At 41.6% G+C, this 18,490-nt stretch overlaps 1 protein-coding gene across 1 annotated transcript; it reads left to right on the top strand.

Moving 5' to 3' along the window:
* Positions 1-10,545: 10,545 nt before the first annotated feature.
* LOC106642836 (cationic amino acid transporter 4) lies at positions 10,546-17,982 on the top strand. Its single transcript, XM_014357729.2, has 10 exons — positions 10,546-10,621; positions 11,330-11,473; positions 11,544-11,792; positions 12,313-12,639; positions 12,723-12,969; positions 13,378-13,840; positions 13,923-14,169; positions 14,256-14,426; positions 14,532-16,673; positions 17,453-17,982. Exons 2-9 carry the CDS (start codon positions 11,332-11,334, stop codon positions 14,732-14,734), a joined length of 2,049 nt encoding a protein of 682 aa, XP_014213215.2. The 5' UTR covers positions 10,546-10,621; positions 11,330-11,331; the 3' UTR covers positions 14,735-16,673; positions 17,453-17,982.
* Positions 17,983-18,490: the final 508 nt, after the last annotated feature.

The following is an 18,490-nucleotide window of genomic DNA, read 5'->3' as shown; positions in this document are numbered from 1 at the left end:
GCCGATTGTCACATTTTCCACTTAATTTCCGTCCCGTAAGATTGCACTTGTCAACTATTTCGGCATAATTTGTAATTACTTTCACCAGTGGCTCGCGAACCTAAGTTTATCACCACCCACCAACAGTTGTACGTATACATGTATACAATACATTAGTGGAGAGACAGTCAGGCACGCGGAAGCAATCGATATAGCCTCCTGTCTCTTTTTTTCCCCCTCCTACGTGTTCAGCAGCTTAAATTTCGGAAGAGTGGAGCAGAGAACTGCCTCGTGTGTGTTTATGCAAATTCATTCTAAAAGGCTGTAGTGTACCTAAGTATCCCCGGCCGGGCCGTCGGCGTTGATTATCGCACCGTGTAAGCCCAGAGAGAGAGAGAGAGAGCTCGCGGTCCGCTGCCAAATCGTGCGCGGCTTTTTGCTCACGACATCGCGAGGGGGCTTTGGCCATTATATGGGTGCACGGCCACGTAACGCTTTTTAACGTTGCTAAATGGCGTGCAAGAGGCAATGAAATGCCGCGGCTGTGTGCAGGCTCAACTTTGCTTGCTGCAGCGTTGGCAAAGCGATGCTGTATACGGAAGTTATAATTAACTCTTCCCTCCCTCCTCCCCAGCTCTGGGCTCTCCTTCTCTTTGAACCCTTGATCATTTTTGCTCGTGTTACTCGTGTATATTATGTACATAGGTACGTTTACGCTTGCACCAAAGTATTTATATTTGTGGGCACGCCACTGCAAAATTTTCTCTCTTTTTTTTTTGGTAAGGGATGTTTGATTGAACTTCACGTGACGCCGATCTAACTTATACTATTAAATGGCGTCTCCAAAACTACAAAATCTCTTGACAAATCAGGCAGCAGTACGGGATGACTCTATTTGTGTTTTAAATTCCGTTAGAAAAAAAAATATTAACAAGTTTAAAATAGTACCGCAGTGATCGTACACGTTTCATTTTTTTTCTGGTTATCATCTTATTCAAGTTTTATCGAAACACCACATAGTTTTTACAATCAATATGCAATGGAATGTATCAATTGAGCTGGTACGTGAATCTGTCGTTAAATAAGATCGTTTTAAGATAATTACCATGGATGTAGAACTTTTTTTACCGTAGACGACATTGTAAAAAATGTTAATTCTACCCACACGTTATTTTCTTCTTATGATACAATCAGTGTAATTCAAAAAATGTCCATATGATTGGACTATCTCTCAATACTGTGAGTTTACAAGTGGCCTTTACAAAATGCGCGCATTAATCGAAAAGAAAAAAGAAAAATAAAAACATTTTTTTCTCCTCGTTTAGGACGTAACGTATAATCAAGCCAATCAAGAGGTATTAAAACGTCAATTATGAAAGGCGTTATCGAATAAATAAATTTTTTTAGCATCTCATTTGCGTCATTGCACACAAAAATGATTGAGTAAAGTTTTCTTTTGTTTTTTCTTCTCTTCTCTCACTCTTTAATAATGCATCCATTCACAAACTTCTGCCGCAGTCACTCTTTCTGTTTTTCTTCCTCGAGCTTGAAACGCTTTTCACAACGCGAAATGTGCCAACTCGACGTTACATTATTATTTCTCTCCCTACGGTCCGCGTATACATTATGTATGCATAAAATATACATACACTTCGTAGCCTTTGTTCGCGAAAACAGTTGCGTATAAATGCACTGTGCATCGAGTATTTCATACGTATAGTAGTTCAGCCGATGTAATGTACTTCGTTTACATGTAGCTCTCGCTATGGATACCCATACGTTGCAACAGCAACAAGAGAAGTATAGGGGAGAAGAGGAGAGTGACAGATAAATTTATTGCACGCGAATGCAAGCGATGATTATAATGATACTTCACGCTAGGGACATACACATTTATGTACGTATACGTACACACAAGGGCGCGCATGTACACGTCGTACAAACGAGCTGCATGGAAATCGTGATAGATACCATGTATGTATCGTGAAAATCGTGCCGATGTTTTAACTAGCTCCTCCAACGAAATGCTTTCTCTCGAATGTGTGTTTGTACGTTTTAGCGGTTGAAATTTATACGATACGCGAGCTATTTTGATGTATTTCGTACCAGTTTCTCGGAGTAAATTGCATAACTTTGCGCGACTTTTTGAAGAAAAATAATAGTACGTAACGATCCGACCCCGTGAAACTGCGAAATTACCCATCGGGAGAATCATCTCGACAATAGCCCCGCGCTTTCACCGCGTACCAATCATCCTCGAGCCGCGCGTGATTTAGCACAAGGCCAATTTATCCCGCAGGCGCGTAAAGTACACACAAAGACAGCGCTTGCGTTGTAATCACGCCTCCGTTCGCTTATATATTATATGTACACATTACACACTCGTACACGTGCTCCATGCGCACATAATCCAACTCACAGTGCACGAGCGCTACGATTTACAAGCTTTCAACGGCGTCACGAGCAAATCATTCCGGTATGTGTGTGTTTTTTTTCTCCACTATAGGTACGTTTCGTTCGCGAGTGAAAATACATAGAGGCGGAAAGCCTCTTTGTAGGCGCCGGGGCACGTACAATACAGGCGTTATAGGTTTAATCATTTGCGCGGGTCGAGATTACCGAGGGCGGGGTTGGTTCGTTTGCGTTTCAGCTAAGCGCGGACCCGAAGGAGGGGTGCAAAGTTTTTTACATCTCCGTGGCGACTATCTGCCCCTACCGGTTATTCGAGTTTTACGATTTTGACCCACTTGCCCCGGTGGGCACTCGTTTATTGATTTCGCAGTAAAATCGCGTGGTAAGTGTGTGTGATAACTATTGCGGTCGATGCTCTCTGTGCTAATGCCTCTCGCGTTTCGGGGATTTATCTCCGCGGACACTGGGTGCCCGTGGAAATAAAAGAAGCCAATATTTGTTTCGACTTTGGGAGATTTATGCGCCCGATAAATTCGTTAACAGCATTTAACATAAAACAAAAAGGGAAACGAGATAAGATTATCGTTAGGTTTGAGTGAGTAATCGTGTGTGCATGTTTTTGTTATTTTTTTTTTTTTATTTATTTTTATTTTTTCAAGTACTTGCGTATACTTCAATAAATAAACAGATATGAAGGTACAAATTGTTTGAAACTGTTGCTACGACATTTTTTTTGCTGAACACTTGTTTTCCAATAAACAGAAGACGAACCATCTGGTGTACGGATGGCCAAGCTTTTTCAAAGCTGTACCGAGGGTAACTACGAAACCTGCATCAAGCTTTTGTTGTAGAGAAAATATTTTTAAGCCGTAAAAAACACACTCAATCCGAAATTGTAATGTATCGTTTTTTATCAGCTATCGTAACTACCAACCCGCGTGCCATGTAATAGTAATAAAAGAATCAATAGCCGTTCTTTCAAAGAGTTGATATAATTCGATTGGGGAAGTTCGACTCGTAAATATATATATATATATACACACATACGCGCGGTAAGTAGTCGGCACGTCGAAAGTTTGAACAGAGGAAATATGACAAAAGGATGTTAACATACTTGGTTGTACGGTTGCCAGTGCGCGGCCCACGTGCCTTCGTGATTTACTGGGAATGCTCGGAAATGTAAGGAACGAAGGGTATTTCTGACCGACCCCTCTTCGATTAGTTTTGGCTCGCTACAAGAGAGAGAGAGAGAGAGAGAAAGAGAGGAGCTTGCTCTTCTGATGCTGCACGACCGCTGGGTCGTATACCTTATACTATTACTTTTAATTAAAATAGTTGATGTATATGAGGCAATAAAAGTACTTGGCGGGCGCGCACGCCATCGGTCCGACACATATATGTATATATAACGGGCTATAAAAGTCAGCGGTGAGTGATTGTGTGTATAGGCTTGCGTGTGAGTGTGTGTTACTCGTGTAATTGAAATTTGTATCACTGTATATACGTTCGATAAACTGCACGATTGCTCTATCGGGCTGTGCAAGTAGAAATGGTACGATTTAGACTTGAAATGGTTTTTTTCTTCATACTCACTTTCAAGCTCTAAGATCAGCTTAAAACGAAATTCGTATGATCGTCAAGTCAAGAAATGATAATAATAAAAAAAAAAAGAGTTAATAGTATTTGGTAACTCGATTCGTGATTGGGAATAACCTGAGATCAACAAGTAAATGGTTTATACCTCTCGATGCCTGAAATCAAACTAATATGTACAAGTTCCTTGGCACACATATATATCAAGGTTTACAATACTGTACAGCACACTTTCCTGCTTTTAGGCTCTGAGACATTGTGATACGTACATACTCGTTTTATTGTTATGGCAGGCATTGTCGGTACCTACAGCACACATTTAGATCTCCATCTCTCCTTCAACTCGGTGATTTGGAGTCATCTAGAGCAGCCACAAAAACACTCGTTCTCTGATTGAAAAACAAACATGTAAGTCTCGGATCGAAATAGATTAGGAGCCATCTACAGAAAACCAACTGGACTTTGGCTCGTATTGAGATGTTGACTCGGAAAAACTGACAACATTACGCAGTAGTAACGATGAAAATGAGCGAAATAAATGAAACAGCCTGCACCAGATTCCACCTTTTGCGGCGTTATAACGTACACTTATGCGTATACAAATGCGCCATAATCGTGTGCATGCCGCATGTAAAAGGGCCCCCATATCTGCGTGGAACGGCAGTGGCAGAAATAACGTCGGATGACCCGCAGAGTGCGTGTGCAAATGTACACGCTCTCGCGTGCAGGTCATATTTAATATCTTAATCTGGGCGCGATCTTATCGGCGCGGTATTAACTTGGCTGCGATATATCATATGTATGTATATATATGTACGTATGAACGCAGCAAGCGGCGACGTAGGATGGTTTTAGTGGGACATAAATTAAGATTAGTCAGTCGGCACTTGCCATTAACATTTGCCATTACGGCTATTAACATTAATTATGAGCCGGGGACTTCCAGGCAATAAACCACGGTGAGACGATAGGCCTGCAGCAGCAATATCACCTCGTATCTTGCTCCTACAGCGTCCCCTTGACTCTACGACGATGACAATCGCGGCTGCTTAACTTCCTCCAACTCATCCCCTTCTGTTTCTATATAGTTTCTTCTTCTTGTAGCTGCTTCATTATTTTGGACCATCGTTTGCAGCAGCGTCAATTATTCTGGTGATGGTTTTTTTATTGCGCACCGAGGCAACGTCGTATACTCGCTTTCGTGTGAATCGATGCTTGGGTATTGTGCACGTGGATCAAGTGAGTCATGTCGTATGGTTGATCATGCCATAAAGTGCGTTGTGAATAGTGTGGGATCGTAACTAAGAATTTTGCATCGATTTTTTTTTTCATTGCTGTAAGTATAAAAGAAAAAAAAATGGACGTGTACATATCGGCGTTGACTCGTGGGTCGTGGGATCGATTGTTATTAAGATTGTACGTGTACTATTAGCTGAACTACAAAACTATCGATGCAAGGAAAAATATCAACAACCGAGTGCATGGATCAGAAAAACTTAATAAATCGCGGTCATTACTGTTTATCTAGTTTGGAAATAAAATTACAATTAGTCAAGGGTATCCAGCGAATGATCTTGGTATGTTTTGCTTTATTTCGAAGAGAAACGAAACAAATTGCTGCCATAAATTCATTGATACCATTTATCAAGCCATTAGCTCTAATCTGAGATTTTCCATTTCTCGGTCATGTAAAAAAAAACCAAGCATCAACGACTTGAAATACTTACAACAATTTGTATTTCGATAAAATTAACAGTCTATTATTAAAATGGCGCCCCTTTTTTGGATGGTTGACGTTAAAACGACGACATAGATTCCTCGACATTTTCATCATTACTTCCTGTTACAGCTGTTGGATATAGATTTGAAAAAAATTCCCTTGTACGTATCTACATACCACAGTTGCACAAGTTAAGTTTTTTTTTCAAAAATCAACAGGTTTTTATGTCTTTGGAGAGCAATAACAAAAAAAAAAAAAAAATTGCTTTTTAAAACTTAACGAAACCAAATAAAACCAAATAAATTTGCCGGCATGATATCCATCAGCCACGTATAGACTTTACAGTGTATGTATACATATGTACAGGTGAGTATTACCTATACAGCGCGTTATCGCGATCGCGGATGCCCGCGTAATAAAGTAATAAATAACACATCTTGCGTGCACCCTCCTTCCCGTGTGTATATGTGTGCGCGATGCCGATAATTATCGCTCGTCGCTCCGTACGAAGGGACCCATTAGAGACCCATGCGGTGCATTGGTATTATGTTATATGTACACGTTACATGCGAGTGCGTGTCGCGCACACGTATTTCTTTTTCGCAAACGAGCACAAGGGGAAATAAGAAGAAGAAGAAGGAGATGAGGGAAGAGGCAAGGTGTTTTTCTGGTCCGCGGTGCACGAGGGTCAACTCTGCGGACGCGGATCATTACTGGTTTTACGTCTTCGTCGGTGTACAGTAGCAGCGGCAGTCCTTGTTTGGGACGATCGGCCTTTTATTTATTTTTTTTTTTTGGTCTCCTTGCCGGCAGAGTTTCCTGCTGAAGGCACTCGCTCCTTTGACCCTCCCCCTTGTCGCGAGCCTGTTCCGAATTTTAAAAGCACGCGTATACTTTATGCCCTTCGTCCAGCCGCACGTGGAATGCGTTATGAGGTATACGACATGTATACGTGCATATACACCGAGGGATAGTTGTTTTTTGTTGCTTCTTCCTTTCTTACACTGGTGATGAGCTGCCGAGTAAGAACGACTTTGTTCCTTCATAGCTAGTTACTAGCTGCCGATGCTACGCTGCGTCGTGTTGTTTCGACGTGCGATCCAAATAGTTTTCAATGTGTCTCCTTTCCCCTGCCCTCTCCACGTCCCTTACTTTGCCCGCGAGTCGAGTTTTTTGTGCTGGCCTCTTCGAACGGTCTCGCAACTCTTGTTCTACTACTGGGAAAAGCTGATGAATTAATCAGAGAGCGAGAAGGCTCCTTTTAAGATGCGATCGTTTCGGTGGATCGATGGCTTGCGAAAACTGAGAACTAATAAACGAACTCGCAACAATCACAACTGGTTTACTTGATTTTGTAAAAACGAAGCGAGGTTTTGTGACTTTGCGACGAGTCATGGAATTATTTGCACAAGTTTTAGTTCTTTGGTAATTTTGCGAAATGTTATCATTGATCTGTACAAACAAATCATTGTAAACAAAGAAATCCTCCAACTTTAATGGTTTAATTTACGAAGGCTGCATATTCAATGCAAAAAAGGGATATCGCTTCATCATTTGTACGCGTAGTCACGAGAATCGACAATAAAACGAACCTCACAATGGACAAACAAATATTTTTTCGTAATTTATTGATTTTATTATTTGATTTCGCCGATCTTGCTATGACTAAGAAGAGCTGCCAGAGGGAAATCCAGATATCGCAGCTGAAAAGAGTAGATCGTCAAGATTAGCCTCGGGAGGCCAGTTGCCACGGCCAATCTGTAAGTAAAAGAGAACTAGAGAAAGAAAAGTGTGCAGCTGTCATTGAGGATATTCCTACGTTCGAGGAAGCTGCTCAAGTGCTGCCATATAATCCTGATTATTTACGAGCTCCGACTTCAGTGTATAATGCTACTAGTCTGTGTCTCTTCCGTCGTGTACTCTTGCCCGGTGATGTACGCAAACAGGCAACTCTGGTGTAACGAAGATCCATGGGTTTTTAGCTGGCCCGTCCCGGAAATCGACTTGTACATCGATTGCAACATTTGCAACCCCTCTAACGTTTTATACTGAAAAAAAACACTCGTGATGTTTTTTATTACCTTTGGTCGTTTACTGCGCCCTTGGTAGAAAAAATAGAGTTTGCACCTGGTGATGGACATCCAACCAAGGCAAGCATAGGTACGAACACTACTATTTCAGCGTCGAACGACGAAAAAGCGAGATTTTTTTCTTCCTCGGCGTGATGTCGGCCGTCGAGAAATTTCTCATTCTACAGACGGCTGCAGACACGATGTCGGAACTATACAGGGGTTGACAAACACCTGTCAGCGCAACAGTAACAGACTCTGGAAATCAGAGAGCGAACAATCGTGTTATATACGCATTATTGTATCAAGGGGAAGAAAAAAGCCGAGATCAATCCTGTACGTACACTTGAGCCAAATGGAAAACAGTGATTGTTTGCACTCGCGTAACTTCAAACGCGACATGTTTACATTTTATAAGAAAATGTGACTACATGAAAAGAGAGGTAAAATTTGTATGAATGAAAACTAAACTTTGTGGAATGCACGGCTTTTATACTATTATTATTACCGAAACGTGAATTATAATTATTATATTTACATTTAAAGTTACTATAATATTTTACAAATATTATATTATGTCTTCTGTTATAGAGTATTTCCACAAAAGTCAGACAAGAGTAAACAAATTTTTTTTCTGTCATTGTTGTCCTTAATACCTACCATATCGCTAAAATGCAAACTTTTGCACGTAAGGTACGAATGCTACGATTTTTACCAGTGCAATAGTAGATTTACCATAAAACTCGAATCAATAAAATATCTTTTTTTTTTTACTAGCTTGAATTTAAAAAAATATACGCAAGTATTTGAAGCAAAATCAATATCAAACGAATTAAATGTATAATTTTTGAGTTGGATATCTCTCAAACCACCCTTACATTAGGTTCAAAATTTGTTCAACACCAAAAACCGGCGATCCATGTATTGGTCAGCACTTTTCGTTTGGGGGACAATATAAAAGACACGCCTGTAGAATGGTCGTGCTTAAAAACGAGAACCTTCGCCCCACAGGCTCTTTTCACCGGATTGCCTTCGATGTAAGCGCAACTTTCCATTCCAGCAAGAATAATAGCGTCGTTATCCCCGTAGTAAAAAAACATACGAAGAAAATCTCCGCTGCTCCGTCGCCCCTTCGCTCGATCACGCCCCACCTTCTGTCCCCGAATTCTCATCTCGCTCCGATTTCCAACCCCCACGAACAACTTCCCATATTTATTGGATCGTCAATCGTCGTCCGAGCACGGAGAACTCAATCGCCACACGCAAAATGTGTTAAAACGTCCCTCGGGCCGGGGGTGCGAGAAAGAGCTCTCGAGTCCCCTTGACTTTTTTTTTTTTTTTTTTTTTTTTTTTTTTTTTTTTTTTTTTAAAGAAATGTCCAGGCAAATGTGAGGTCACACATCCCCGCAGAGACTCATCACCAAAGGACAAAGAAATATGCCGAGGGATGAATTCGGATATACTTTTTTTTTCAAGAGAAACTACGCACATGTCGATGCCAAAAGTAAGATTGAGAATTTCAAGTTTTCTGCTCTGAAGATGAGGAAAGTAAAGATTGGATAGGGGAGTAAGGGGCCAGCAAAGTTGTTACGCTTTCTGGTAAGTATCCGTATGGTACCCTAGGCTATTTTGATTTTGTTTTCATTTTCGTAAAAAAAAAAAAACTTTTAATCGCGACGAATAGCTTTTGGCTCGTGTCCAGCCTCTTTGGTCAAACTGACCCCTTTTTGCTCAGTACATCGAGTTGATATCTTTGATGTCGTAAATCAGTTTCTTCTTCTTTTTAGTTGACGGTGTGTACGCGCTTTAAATTTAATGTTTCCGACAGTCAGTATTGATTCTAAAATTCAAAAAATCCTGATTACATAAATTAAAAAATTGTTGTATATCATATCATATTTTGTCAATTCTGAATGACAAAAGACAAAAAACCCATGCTGCAGAAAACACAAAAAACTGGCCATTGTGTTAAGACAGTAATACGCTACCTGCAGCGATTCTTTGGAACCTCTCTCGCGCGCCCGTCGGTATAGGTAAATGTACTTATCATCCCAAGATAATCCAAACGTTAAAGTCCAAACTATACTCTGTAGTTTTGCTCAAATCAAATAATTAATGTCTCTATTGGCCCAACATTCCTGTATTATTATTAAATGAAATGAAAAAATCACGAAAAACCCACAACCAAATAGATTCGACTCATAAATGTGGTAGTTGATGTAACTCGTTGTCAGACGAAATCAAGTAGTACACACCCGTTTCGTTCAGACGTACTCGATCGCATGAAAATGTTCGTCCCTCTGACAACTGTACCAATCTACCGATTAATCACAGCCTCCAAAAAAACCCACGGTAGCCATTCCACGGGTAATCCTCATCTGTGTATACAATAAACGTGTGAGGATTCCCCATGGCAGCTAAACCGCTTAGGCTACTCTCGATGTTTATGTGAAAAAAGAAGAAGGAAAGCAGCAGCGCAGTCCAACATGACGATTCATTTGCCCGACACGCGTATCCGAAATTTCTCCTGCGACGGCACGTACAAGGTTAAAGAGAAAATCCATGTGGATAGTCGCAACTGGTGTGGGATGATGATGATGATGATGCAGACAGGGGGGATGAGAGCTCGATCGATCGGGGCATGCGTCGTCCTCGCTCGTCGAAACAAGCGTGCGCCTCTCGATGAGGGAACCTATACGTGTATGGGACGTGTACGTCAGCTGCGAGGGCGCCGTCGCGCTGACGACCGACCGAGGCGTCCATCTGGCCTTACGCGTGGGTGTGTGCGTGTCGCTCAGGACGGGAGGATCGACGTAGACTTACACCAGATAAGGCCTTGACAGCAGCAGTGAGTAGCATATGTATTAGTTTTTGGCTGTTTTGTGGTTTGTTTTTGTTTTTCCTTGCCCTTTTTTGACTCGTTTTTTGTAAATTTATTTATTTTTTTTTTTTTTCGTCACGGACGAGCTAATGACCTGCAATTATAACTTGTTGCTCTTGTCACTCGACCCGCGAGGTGTTTTATTTGTCAGCGAAGGACTAACGAGCCTAGCTGGATTAAGAGGGCGAGAAGAGGGTGGTCTTACGTTGAGAAGTTTTTTTTTTCATCAATTGATGTGCTGTACTTTGTGTTAATTTACACAGTTAAATAAGAGGTAAAAGCATCGTTTTGTGATTTTTACTTATTTTGAGTAACACTCGCTTTAATTTACCTTTAATCGTTTAATGGATGGCACGTATTGTTTCTTACTAACGTTTTTGATATCTCATGTGGTTGCGTTTGCGCGTATCTATTAAAGAGTTCTGTGCGTACCTACGTGTAATTAGATAAATAAAAGCAACTCTGCGTAATTGCTAAATAAATGTAAAACCCATGAGTCACGTGAAATAGATACCTGCTTGGACGCAAATTAAATAAACAGTAGAAAGTTGCGTTGTGGATTATTGAGTTGTGGAAAAAAAGCAAGTCACGTATTACATTTACATCTGCGTACGTGAATGGGTTGTAAGCAAGCGGGCAGAGTGAGTCGAAGAGTGAAGATGTATAACTTTTCAGAGATGCCGTCGGTCAGGCGTATGATATTGGGGCACGTGGTGTCAGAGACGTGCGCCAAAATAAATCGCAAGAAAAAGCTGGAAGGCGACATGATGAACACACCACTCAAGCGATGTCTTTCCACCTTCGACATCACCCTCCTGGGTACGTATATCCGAGGAAAAAAACTACGAGTCATTTTCAACGCCCACGAATCATTGATTCCTCCCCTCAGGCATCGGACACATGATTGGCGCTGGGATCTACGTGCTGACCGGACCGGTGGCCCGTGATACTGCTGGGCCCGGTATAATGCTGAGCTTCCTGCTGGCTGGTCTGGCCTCACTGCTCGCGGCCCTCTGCTACGCCGAATTCGGCGCCAAAGTACCAAAGGCTGGCAGCGCCTACGTTTACGCCTACGTTTCCGTGGGCGAGTTTTGGGCCTTTGTCATCGGCTGGAACATCATTTTGGAGCACATGATTGGTAAATACTACCGTTACAGCTGTGCGATTTGAGTTTTTGGCTCACATTTTGAGAAAATGTTAGAATTAAATACACACCGAGATAAGGGTCTTACCCGTGTCTTACCATACTTGACGTGTTCTACTGACAATGTCAACTTGGCACTTGGTACCTTTTTAGAAAAGGTTTCAAGTTTTTATAAAAACACTTGCCTTGGTAAAATAAACAGTGAAATACAGTAAACGCATGCTCTTACCCGCGTCTTACCATACTCGACTTGTTCTACTACCAATGTCAACTTGGCACTTGGTACCTTTTTAGAAAAAGTTTCAAGTTTTTATAAAAACACTTGCCTTGGTAAAATAACAGTGATATACAGTAAACGCACGCACTTACCCACGTCCTACCATACTCGACTTGTTCTACTGCCAACGTAGCATTAAACCGAGCGATCCTCAAACTTTTGAGGCTAAAACACACGTATAGCAGCATGGAAAAAATGATGCATGGATTTCTAAAAAATGAACCACCAAACAATTAGGCGCGGCATCGGTGGCGCGCGCTTGGAGCGGCTACGTGGACTCTCTCTCGGGCCGGGCGATCAGCAACTTCACCAAGAGCCTCGTCTCGGGCTACGAGTCCCTCGGCACAGTTCCCGATCCCCTGGCCGGCGCCCTGTGCCTGGTGTACGCTCTCCTACTGACCGTGGGCGTCAAGTGTTCGGCAGCCGTCAACTCGCTGCTCACCATCGTCAACCTCGGGGTCATGGGCTTGGTCATCGGGCTGGGCTTCTACCACGGTGACATCGCCAACTGGAACTACAATGGCAACGGCTTCCTGCCCTACGGGCTGACCGGTGTTTTCGCCGGTGGGTTGACTTTCTCGTTCGACCATGCACCCGCGTGATTCACCGATTGGTTGTGTCATGCATTCTTTGTGTCCCCTGTCCAGGTGCCGCAACGTGCTTCTACGCGTTTGTCGGCTTCGATTCGATCGCCACGTCGGGCGAGGAGGCCCGGGATCCCGGGCGTAGCATACCTCGCGCCACTGGTCTGTCCATGGCCATCGTGACCATTGGCTACGTGCTCGTGGGCGCCGCCCTGACCCTCGTCGAGCCTTACAGCCGCATCAGCCGGACGGCGGCTCTGCCGGAGGCCTTTGACGCCCGAGGATTGCCGTGGGCGAGATACGTCATCAGGTACTATTTTTGTCGTGGGGGGTTGTTGGGGGTGGTAGTGATTTGAAATAGCCGGGCGTGAAGGGATTGCTTCGTGCGTTCATCGTGATTGGTTTTAGTCGCTGATCCGATTCGTTGGGGGGGGGGGGGATCGATCGACTGATAATTCTTTGATGGATTCGCGGGAGTTTATTTAATATAAAAAGTAATTAGGGAGGGGGGAGAGAATCAACTGAAAGTTGGGCTAATATATAATAGTTGACGATACTTTTCTTAGACTCCTGGAATTGTTATAAAAATCGTAGGTACTGTTTGAGGGTTATAGCCATAAAAATCTTAAGTGTATAGCCAATCAAGAGGGGGTGGGAAATCCGAGAAAAATGATGTGTATGTATATATATATATAACGTAAAACATGACTGAAAACAGCGTGGGCGCGCTGTGCGGCATGACGACAACGCTGTTCGGCTCGCTGTTCTCGCTGCCACGGACAATGTACGCCATGGCGAGCGACGGTCTGCTGTTCGGCTTTCTCGCCCGAGTGAGTAAGCGCACCCAAGTGCCGACCGTCAATCTGGCGATCAGTGGGGTCTTCAGCGGTCTCATAGCCCTGCTCTTCGATCTCGATCATCTGGTCGAGTTCATGTCGATCGGCACCTTTCTCGCTTACACCATAGTCTCGGTGAGCGTGATCGTGCTGAGGTACAGGCCGGCCCCGCCACCCTCGCAGGCCATGGACAACACCCTGTCGACGGACACGACGACGAGCATGGCCGGTACTACGGGTCCGGGGACAGGTGGCTCCAGTAGCCACCAGCTCGCCTCGCCTGCCAATACCGATCTCATGGCCATGGATTCGAGCGAAAGTCTGTGCACGCCAGTCGAGTCCCAGGTTAACCATTTTCATGAATGACCGTCCTACTATGCGGTAATTTGGCAAACGTCACATTGATTGTCAAATATTGGTTGAGCAGCTCACCCGGCAGCTGATACAGGGCTTCTGCACGGATAACATCGGCAGGGTCAGGCCGCGCTACACTTGGTTGGCCAACCTCTTAGCGGACTGCGAGCCGGGGACCGCGGTCACCATGTCCATCGTCTTCTACTCCGTAGCGTGTGCGTCATTTTGCTCCTTCCTGGTGCTCCTGTCGCAAAGCACGTATTCTCCCCCCTGGTGGGAGTACATTATGGTCATGTTTCTCGTTTTCATCCTCGTAGCAAGTGAGTGGTGTACTTAGAGTTTTTTTTTTCTTTTTTTTTTTTTCACCCAACACATTTGCGTAACGCGAGTGCTGGCATGGTCGCAGGTATCTTCGTGATCGCTGCTCACCAGCAAAACCCACCGAGCCCGTGCGGAGCAAGTTTCAGAGTGCCGATGGTCCCCTTCGTGCCGGCTCTGAGCATTCTCCTCAACATCGGCCTGATGCTGCACCTGTCGCTCTTGACCTGGTTGCGGTTCGTCGTCTGGATGATAGTGGGTGAGCATTCGCATTGGGAGAAATAATGGATTTTTATTTTCCGTGCGATGAATGAAAAAAAAAAAAAAAAAAAAAAAAAAAAACAACAACAACGTTGCAACGCAGGTCTGCTGATCTACTTTCTGTACGGGATCCACTACAGCAAAGAAGCCATCGACCCGACGTCCTACGCCGTGCTGATGGAGAGCGCGGAGGCGGAACGGGGAGCCAAGTGGGGCTCGTGCAATCTCCGGATGAACCGAAAGAGCGACGCCTCGCCGATCCTCGGCTCCGAAGTTGGGTACAACGGTAGAAACTTTGACCACTAGGCGAACGAGTCCTTGTACCCACAATTGTTTCTTAATCACGCGAATTTAAAAATTGCGACGATTCAAGATGTACGAGAGCTCCATAGGGCGTTGAGGTGCAGAGTGAGATGGGTTGGGATTTTAATTTGGGTTGTTTTTGCGAGAGAACGAGAATCAGTGTTGTGCCAACGATACATGGGGTGGAGTGAAAAAAAGACCTCCCTCGGCGGATTTGATGACGAATCTTCCTCCCTTATGTACCAAAGAGAAAGAGAAAACGCCCTTTTGATTTTTGTTATTTTATTTTCGTTAACCAAATCTCACTATAACTATTATGTACACTTAAGGATAAATTACGAAGAAAAAATTATAAATTCAACTGAACTTTGAGTGATTGATAATTTAAAAATAAGTTGTAAATTTTTTATGGTTTTCAAATTAACTCATGTTGACTAATCAGTGAAGAGTACAATGTCACAAAAATAATGTGTATGATTCGTGAAAAATTACTTGTCTTGTTACAAGTAAAAAATCTACAAAGATTAGATTTTACCCGGTACAAACAATAACTCACGTCAAAGCTCAGTAGATTAGAAAAACTTTTTTTTCATGATTCACCTTAATACGTGCAGATGCAAAGTACTTAAGTGTACTTTAAATCTGTGCATATACATAAAAACTGTTCATTGTTTAAAATGGTGTGCCTTGAAATTTATCGGCATCGGAATCTTAATGGAGAGAGAGATAGAGGCACGTGGTGCTATATTTACATAAATGTTTATCGAGCCAGTCCGTGAAATATATGTACGGCACATTAGTTTTACGTATGTTTAACATTTACGAGTTGATGATCGAATTTAGTATAATTTATCGACTAGCAAATATTTTTGCGAAATTTTTGATTTTTCGGCCTAAATCGTATTTTTGCATAGTGTATACGTAGATATTTGTTCAATATTGTTAACAACTGCTGTTTGAATATTACTCGGGCTGACTTTACGTTTACTTGACAATACCTTGTTGCAGATGAAAAATATATAATGAATAATAATAGCAGTGTACAAAATAAAGATAACACGTGTATGACAAGTCTATATTATAAACTACGAAAATGTGAGGAACAAAAAACAATATACATAAATAAACAATAATTTTTGCGAAACGCTTGAAAAAAAAAATATATTTATTCATACAGCACAACACATGTTATACAGCAATGCGAGAGAAGAAGCTTGTAAGAAGAAGTACAACTATTACATTTGTCGTTACGATTTACATTGTATAATTAAATTGTGGGTGTATTATTATTAAGTTATCAATGAGTAATGGTGTAATTGTTTTAAATAATTTCGAAACTATTGTTCGTTTTCTGATGTGATGTCATTGATTTTTAATAAAAACGAGAATAAACAAAAAAACTTCCTAAGATGAACAAAAAATAACTGTTCGTACGAATTTGGTGAATCAGAAATCAACGTTTGCTGAAACTCAAAGTAGAAAAGACAAAATAAACCAGCCAATTTTCCAGTCGCTCGATCAATACGACCAGTTCCCTGCTTTACAAACAAACCGTTGGAAAATCCGACAACAAACGCGCCACTGTAGGCAATAAATGGCAATTTCGCTTGTCAAACACGAACTTGAAACAACGACATACCATATCGATTATAAAAAAAAAAAAAAAAAAATCAACAAAGCCAACCACTATTCGACAACAACAAATCGCCGATAAGCCTCTGCGACTGCCCAGTCACGTGACTCGAGCGGATCGGTTAAATACCGGCAGTGCAAGTCTCAAGGATCACAGTCGAACACTTTCATTGATCAATACCACGTACCGTCCTCGATTCCTCTGTACCTAAAGATGATGTTCAAGTGCTTTCTCGTGGCGGCTCTTTGCAGCGTGCTCGTCCTTGGCGCTGAATTTCACCGCCGTGACGCCGAGATGGCATTCAAGAAGGTTTGTACGAATCGTGACTAATTGTCTTCTGTCAGATTCCTTATAATTAACAATCGTGCACATTTACATTTTTTTCTACAACTTTTGTAGTTTATTTTTACACCGTTGAGGAACTACCCGGAAATATTGGGTCTTATCTGCATGAAATTTTCTTTTTCTGTTTTCCTAAGACAAAGTTTAATTAAACCGGTGAAGCTTGCAATAAATTAGTAATTTTATGATAAAAAATATAACTCAATAGAGATGTTGATTTTGCGTTCAATGTTGATTTTTTTTATTTTCTAATTGCAAAGAATTAACATTACATGGGTGGTGATGAAACTGTGAACATTGGCCCTGACACCTCGATGTTACAAAAAATAAAAATGAATAAGAATAAAAAACCCTCCTAAAACGACCTCACATGCTCTAATATTCAAGATATCGTATATTTTACGTGTACCTGAGCCGCGTGAATGATCAAGTGCGTCTAAAGTTGACGTTTTTGATTAAATTCTTTTTTCGAAAATCTAGCGTCAACCCCTGAAAAAAGTTACATCGGTCAACTGAAAAAAAATATTTCATGTAACCATCAAAGTTTGATGCACTTCATTCAAGTTGTGTTACTACTTAATCGTTGAACTGGTGTGATTTTTGATGGGAAACGTAAAATAATATTTTTCCAATATACAAATAAACCTCTCGTATCGTTACCGATCGAAGCCAAGCCAAATCACTTGATCTTTTTATAATGAATGTTACGACTGACGGTCACTCAGAGTGTGAATATTTTTCGACAGGACGACAAGCGCGACGACAACGCTGTGAATATCCTTGCGGCCGATGAAGCTCCGGTGGCCCTCGATTTCGCCGAGTCCCGTCAGAACGTCCAAGTCGTAGACGCCGGTGCCGCCCAAGTAAAGAGCTTTGGCGAGAGCCACGATGAGAAACAGAAATCTCCGTGCTGCGGCTAATCTGCTCGAGTGTTGGTCGACCGGTAGAATTATATACGAGGACGAATCGTCTTACACCGAAAAACTTTATTGCAGAATCAAAAGAATATTTACTAGAATACCTAAAGTGTAAAGTTAATCACCTCTTGAAATGAGATTATATTTTTTCACTTTGAGAAAATATGTTTTTGATGTAAAAAAATAGTATTTTGTTTCAAGAGAATATTAACTTGGTATTGTTTTAGTAAATAGATTTTCTTGCTTCTAAGAAATTTTTTTTTCCAGTGTAATGGATGATTTCGTTCAACCGCTTTAAAGTGAATTAATAGATGTATTCTCTGTTCTCTTGACATTAAATGCACGATTCAATTGAAAAATGTTATTTAGTCATTTTATCAAGTATGTTTTTCGTCTGAACATTTAATCAAAATCCAAAACCTTTTTAAATTTGGTTTCAATTTTTTCCATCGGATGGTCTTGGAAATCTGGAAAAACCGATAACGCCTTATTTTTAATATCCTCTTCCCCCATGTAAATTCAACCCAATTTACTTTGAAGAATTTGAAATAGTAAGTAGTGTCCTCTTTAAGCTTCGTTAATTTATTGAGATGGATTAAGCAATTTTAAAAATTACATGAATTATATCCATTTTTTGACCTAGGAAATTTTCAAAACTCGTCGTTTTCTCAAATTTAAAGAATTGGTTGGGAATGAATTTGCAATCGTTCGACATGGAAATTTCAAAACAGATTTTTCACTCCTTACATCATAATTCTACTTTTTTTAAATTTCTGTTCTGTTAAATCATTGAAATCGAAATAAGTATAAGTATAATCGACCGACATTAAAAACTAAAAAGTTTCTAAAATCTAAAAATTAGTAAAA

The sequence above is a fragment of the Copidosoma floridanum genome, unplaced genomic scaffold, assembly GCF_036245765.1.
Source record: "Copidosoma floridanum isolate Cflo_tuat_1 unplaced genomic scaffold, Cflo_Japanese_pri ptg000030l, whole genome shotgun sequence".
Classification (NCBI taxonomy): domain Eukaryota; kingdom Metazoa; phylum Arthropoda; class Insecta; order Hymenoptera; family Encyrtidae; genus Copidosoma; species Copidosoma floridanum.
Note: the sequence above shows the minus strand (reverse complement) of the source record. Positions and strands in the feature narration are given on the sequence as shown.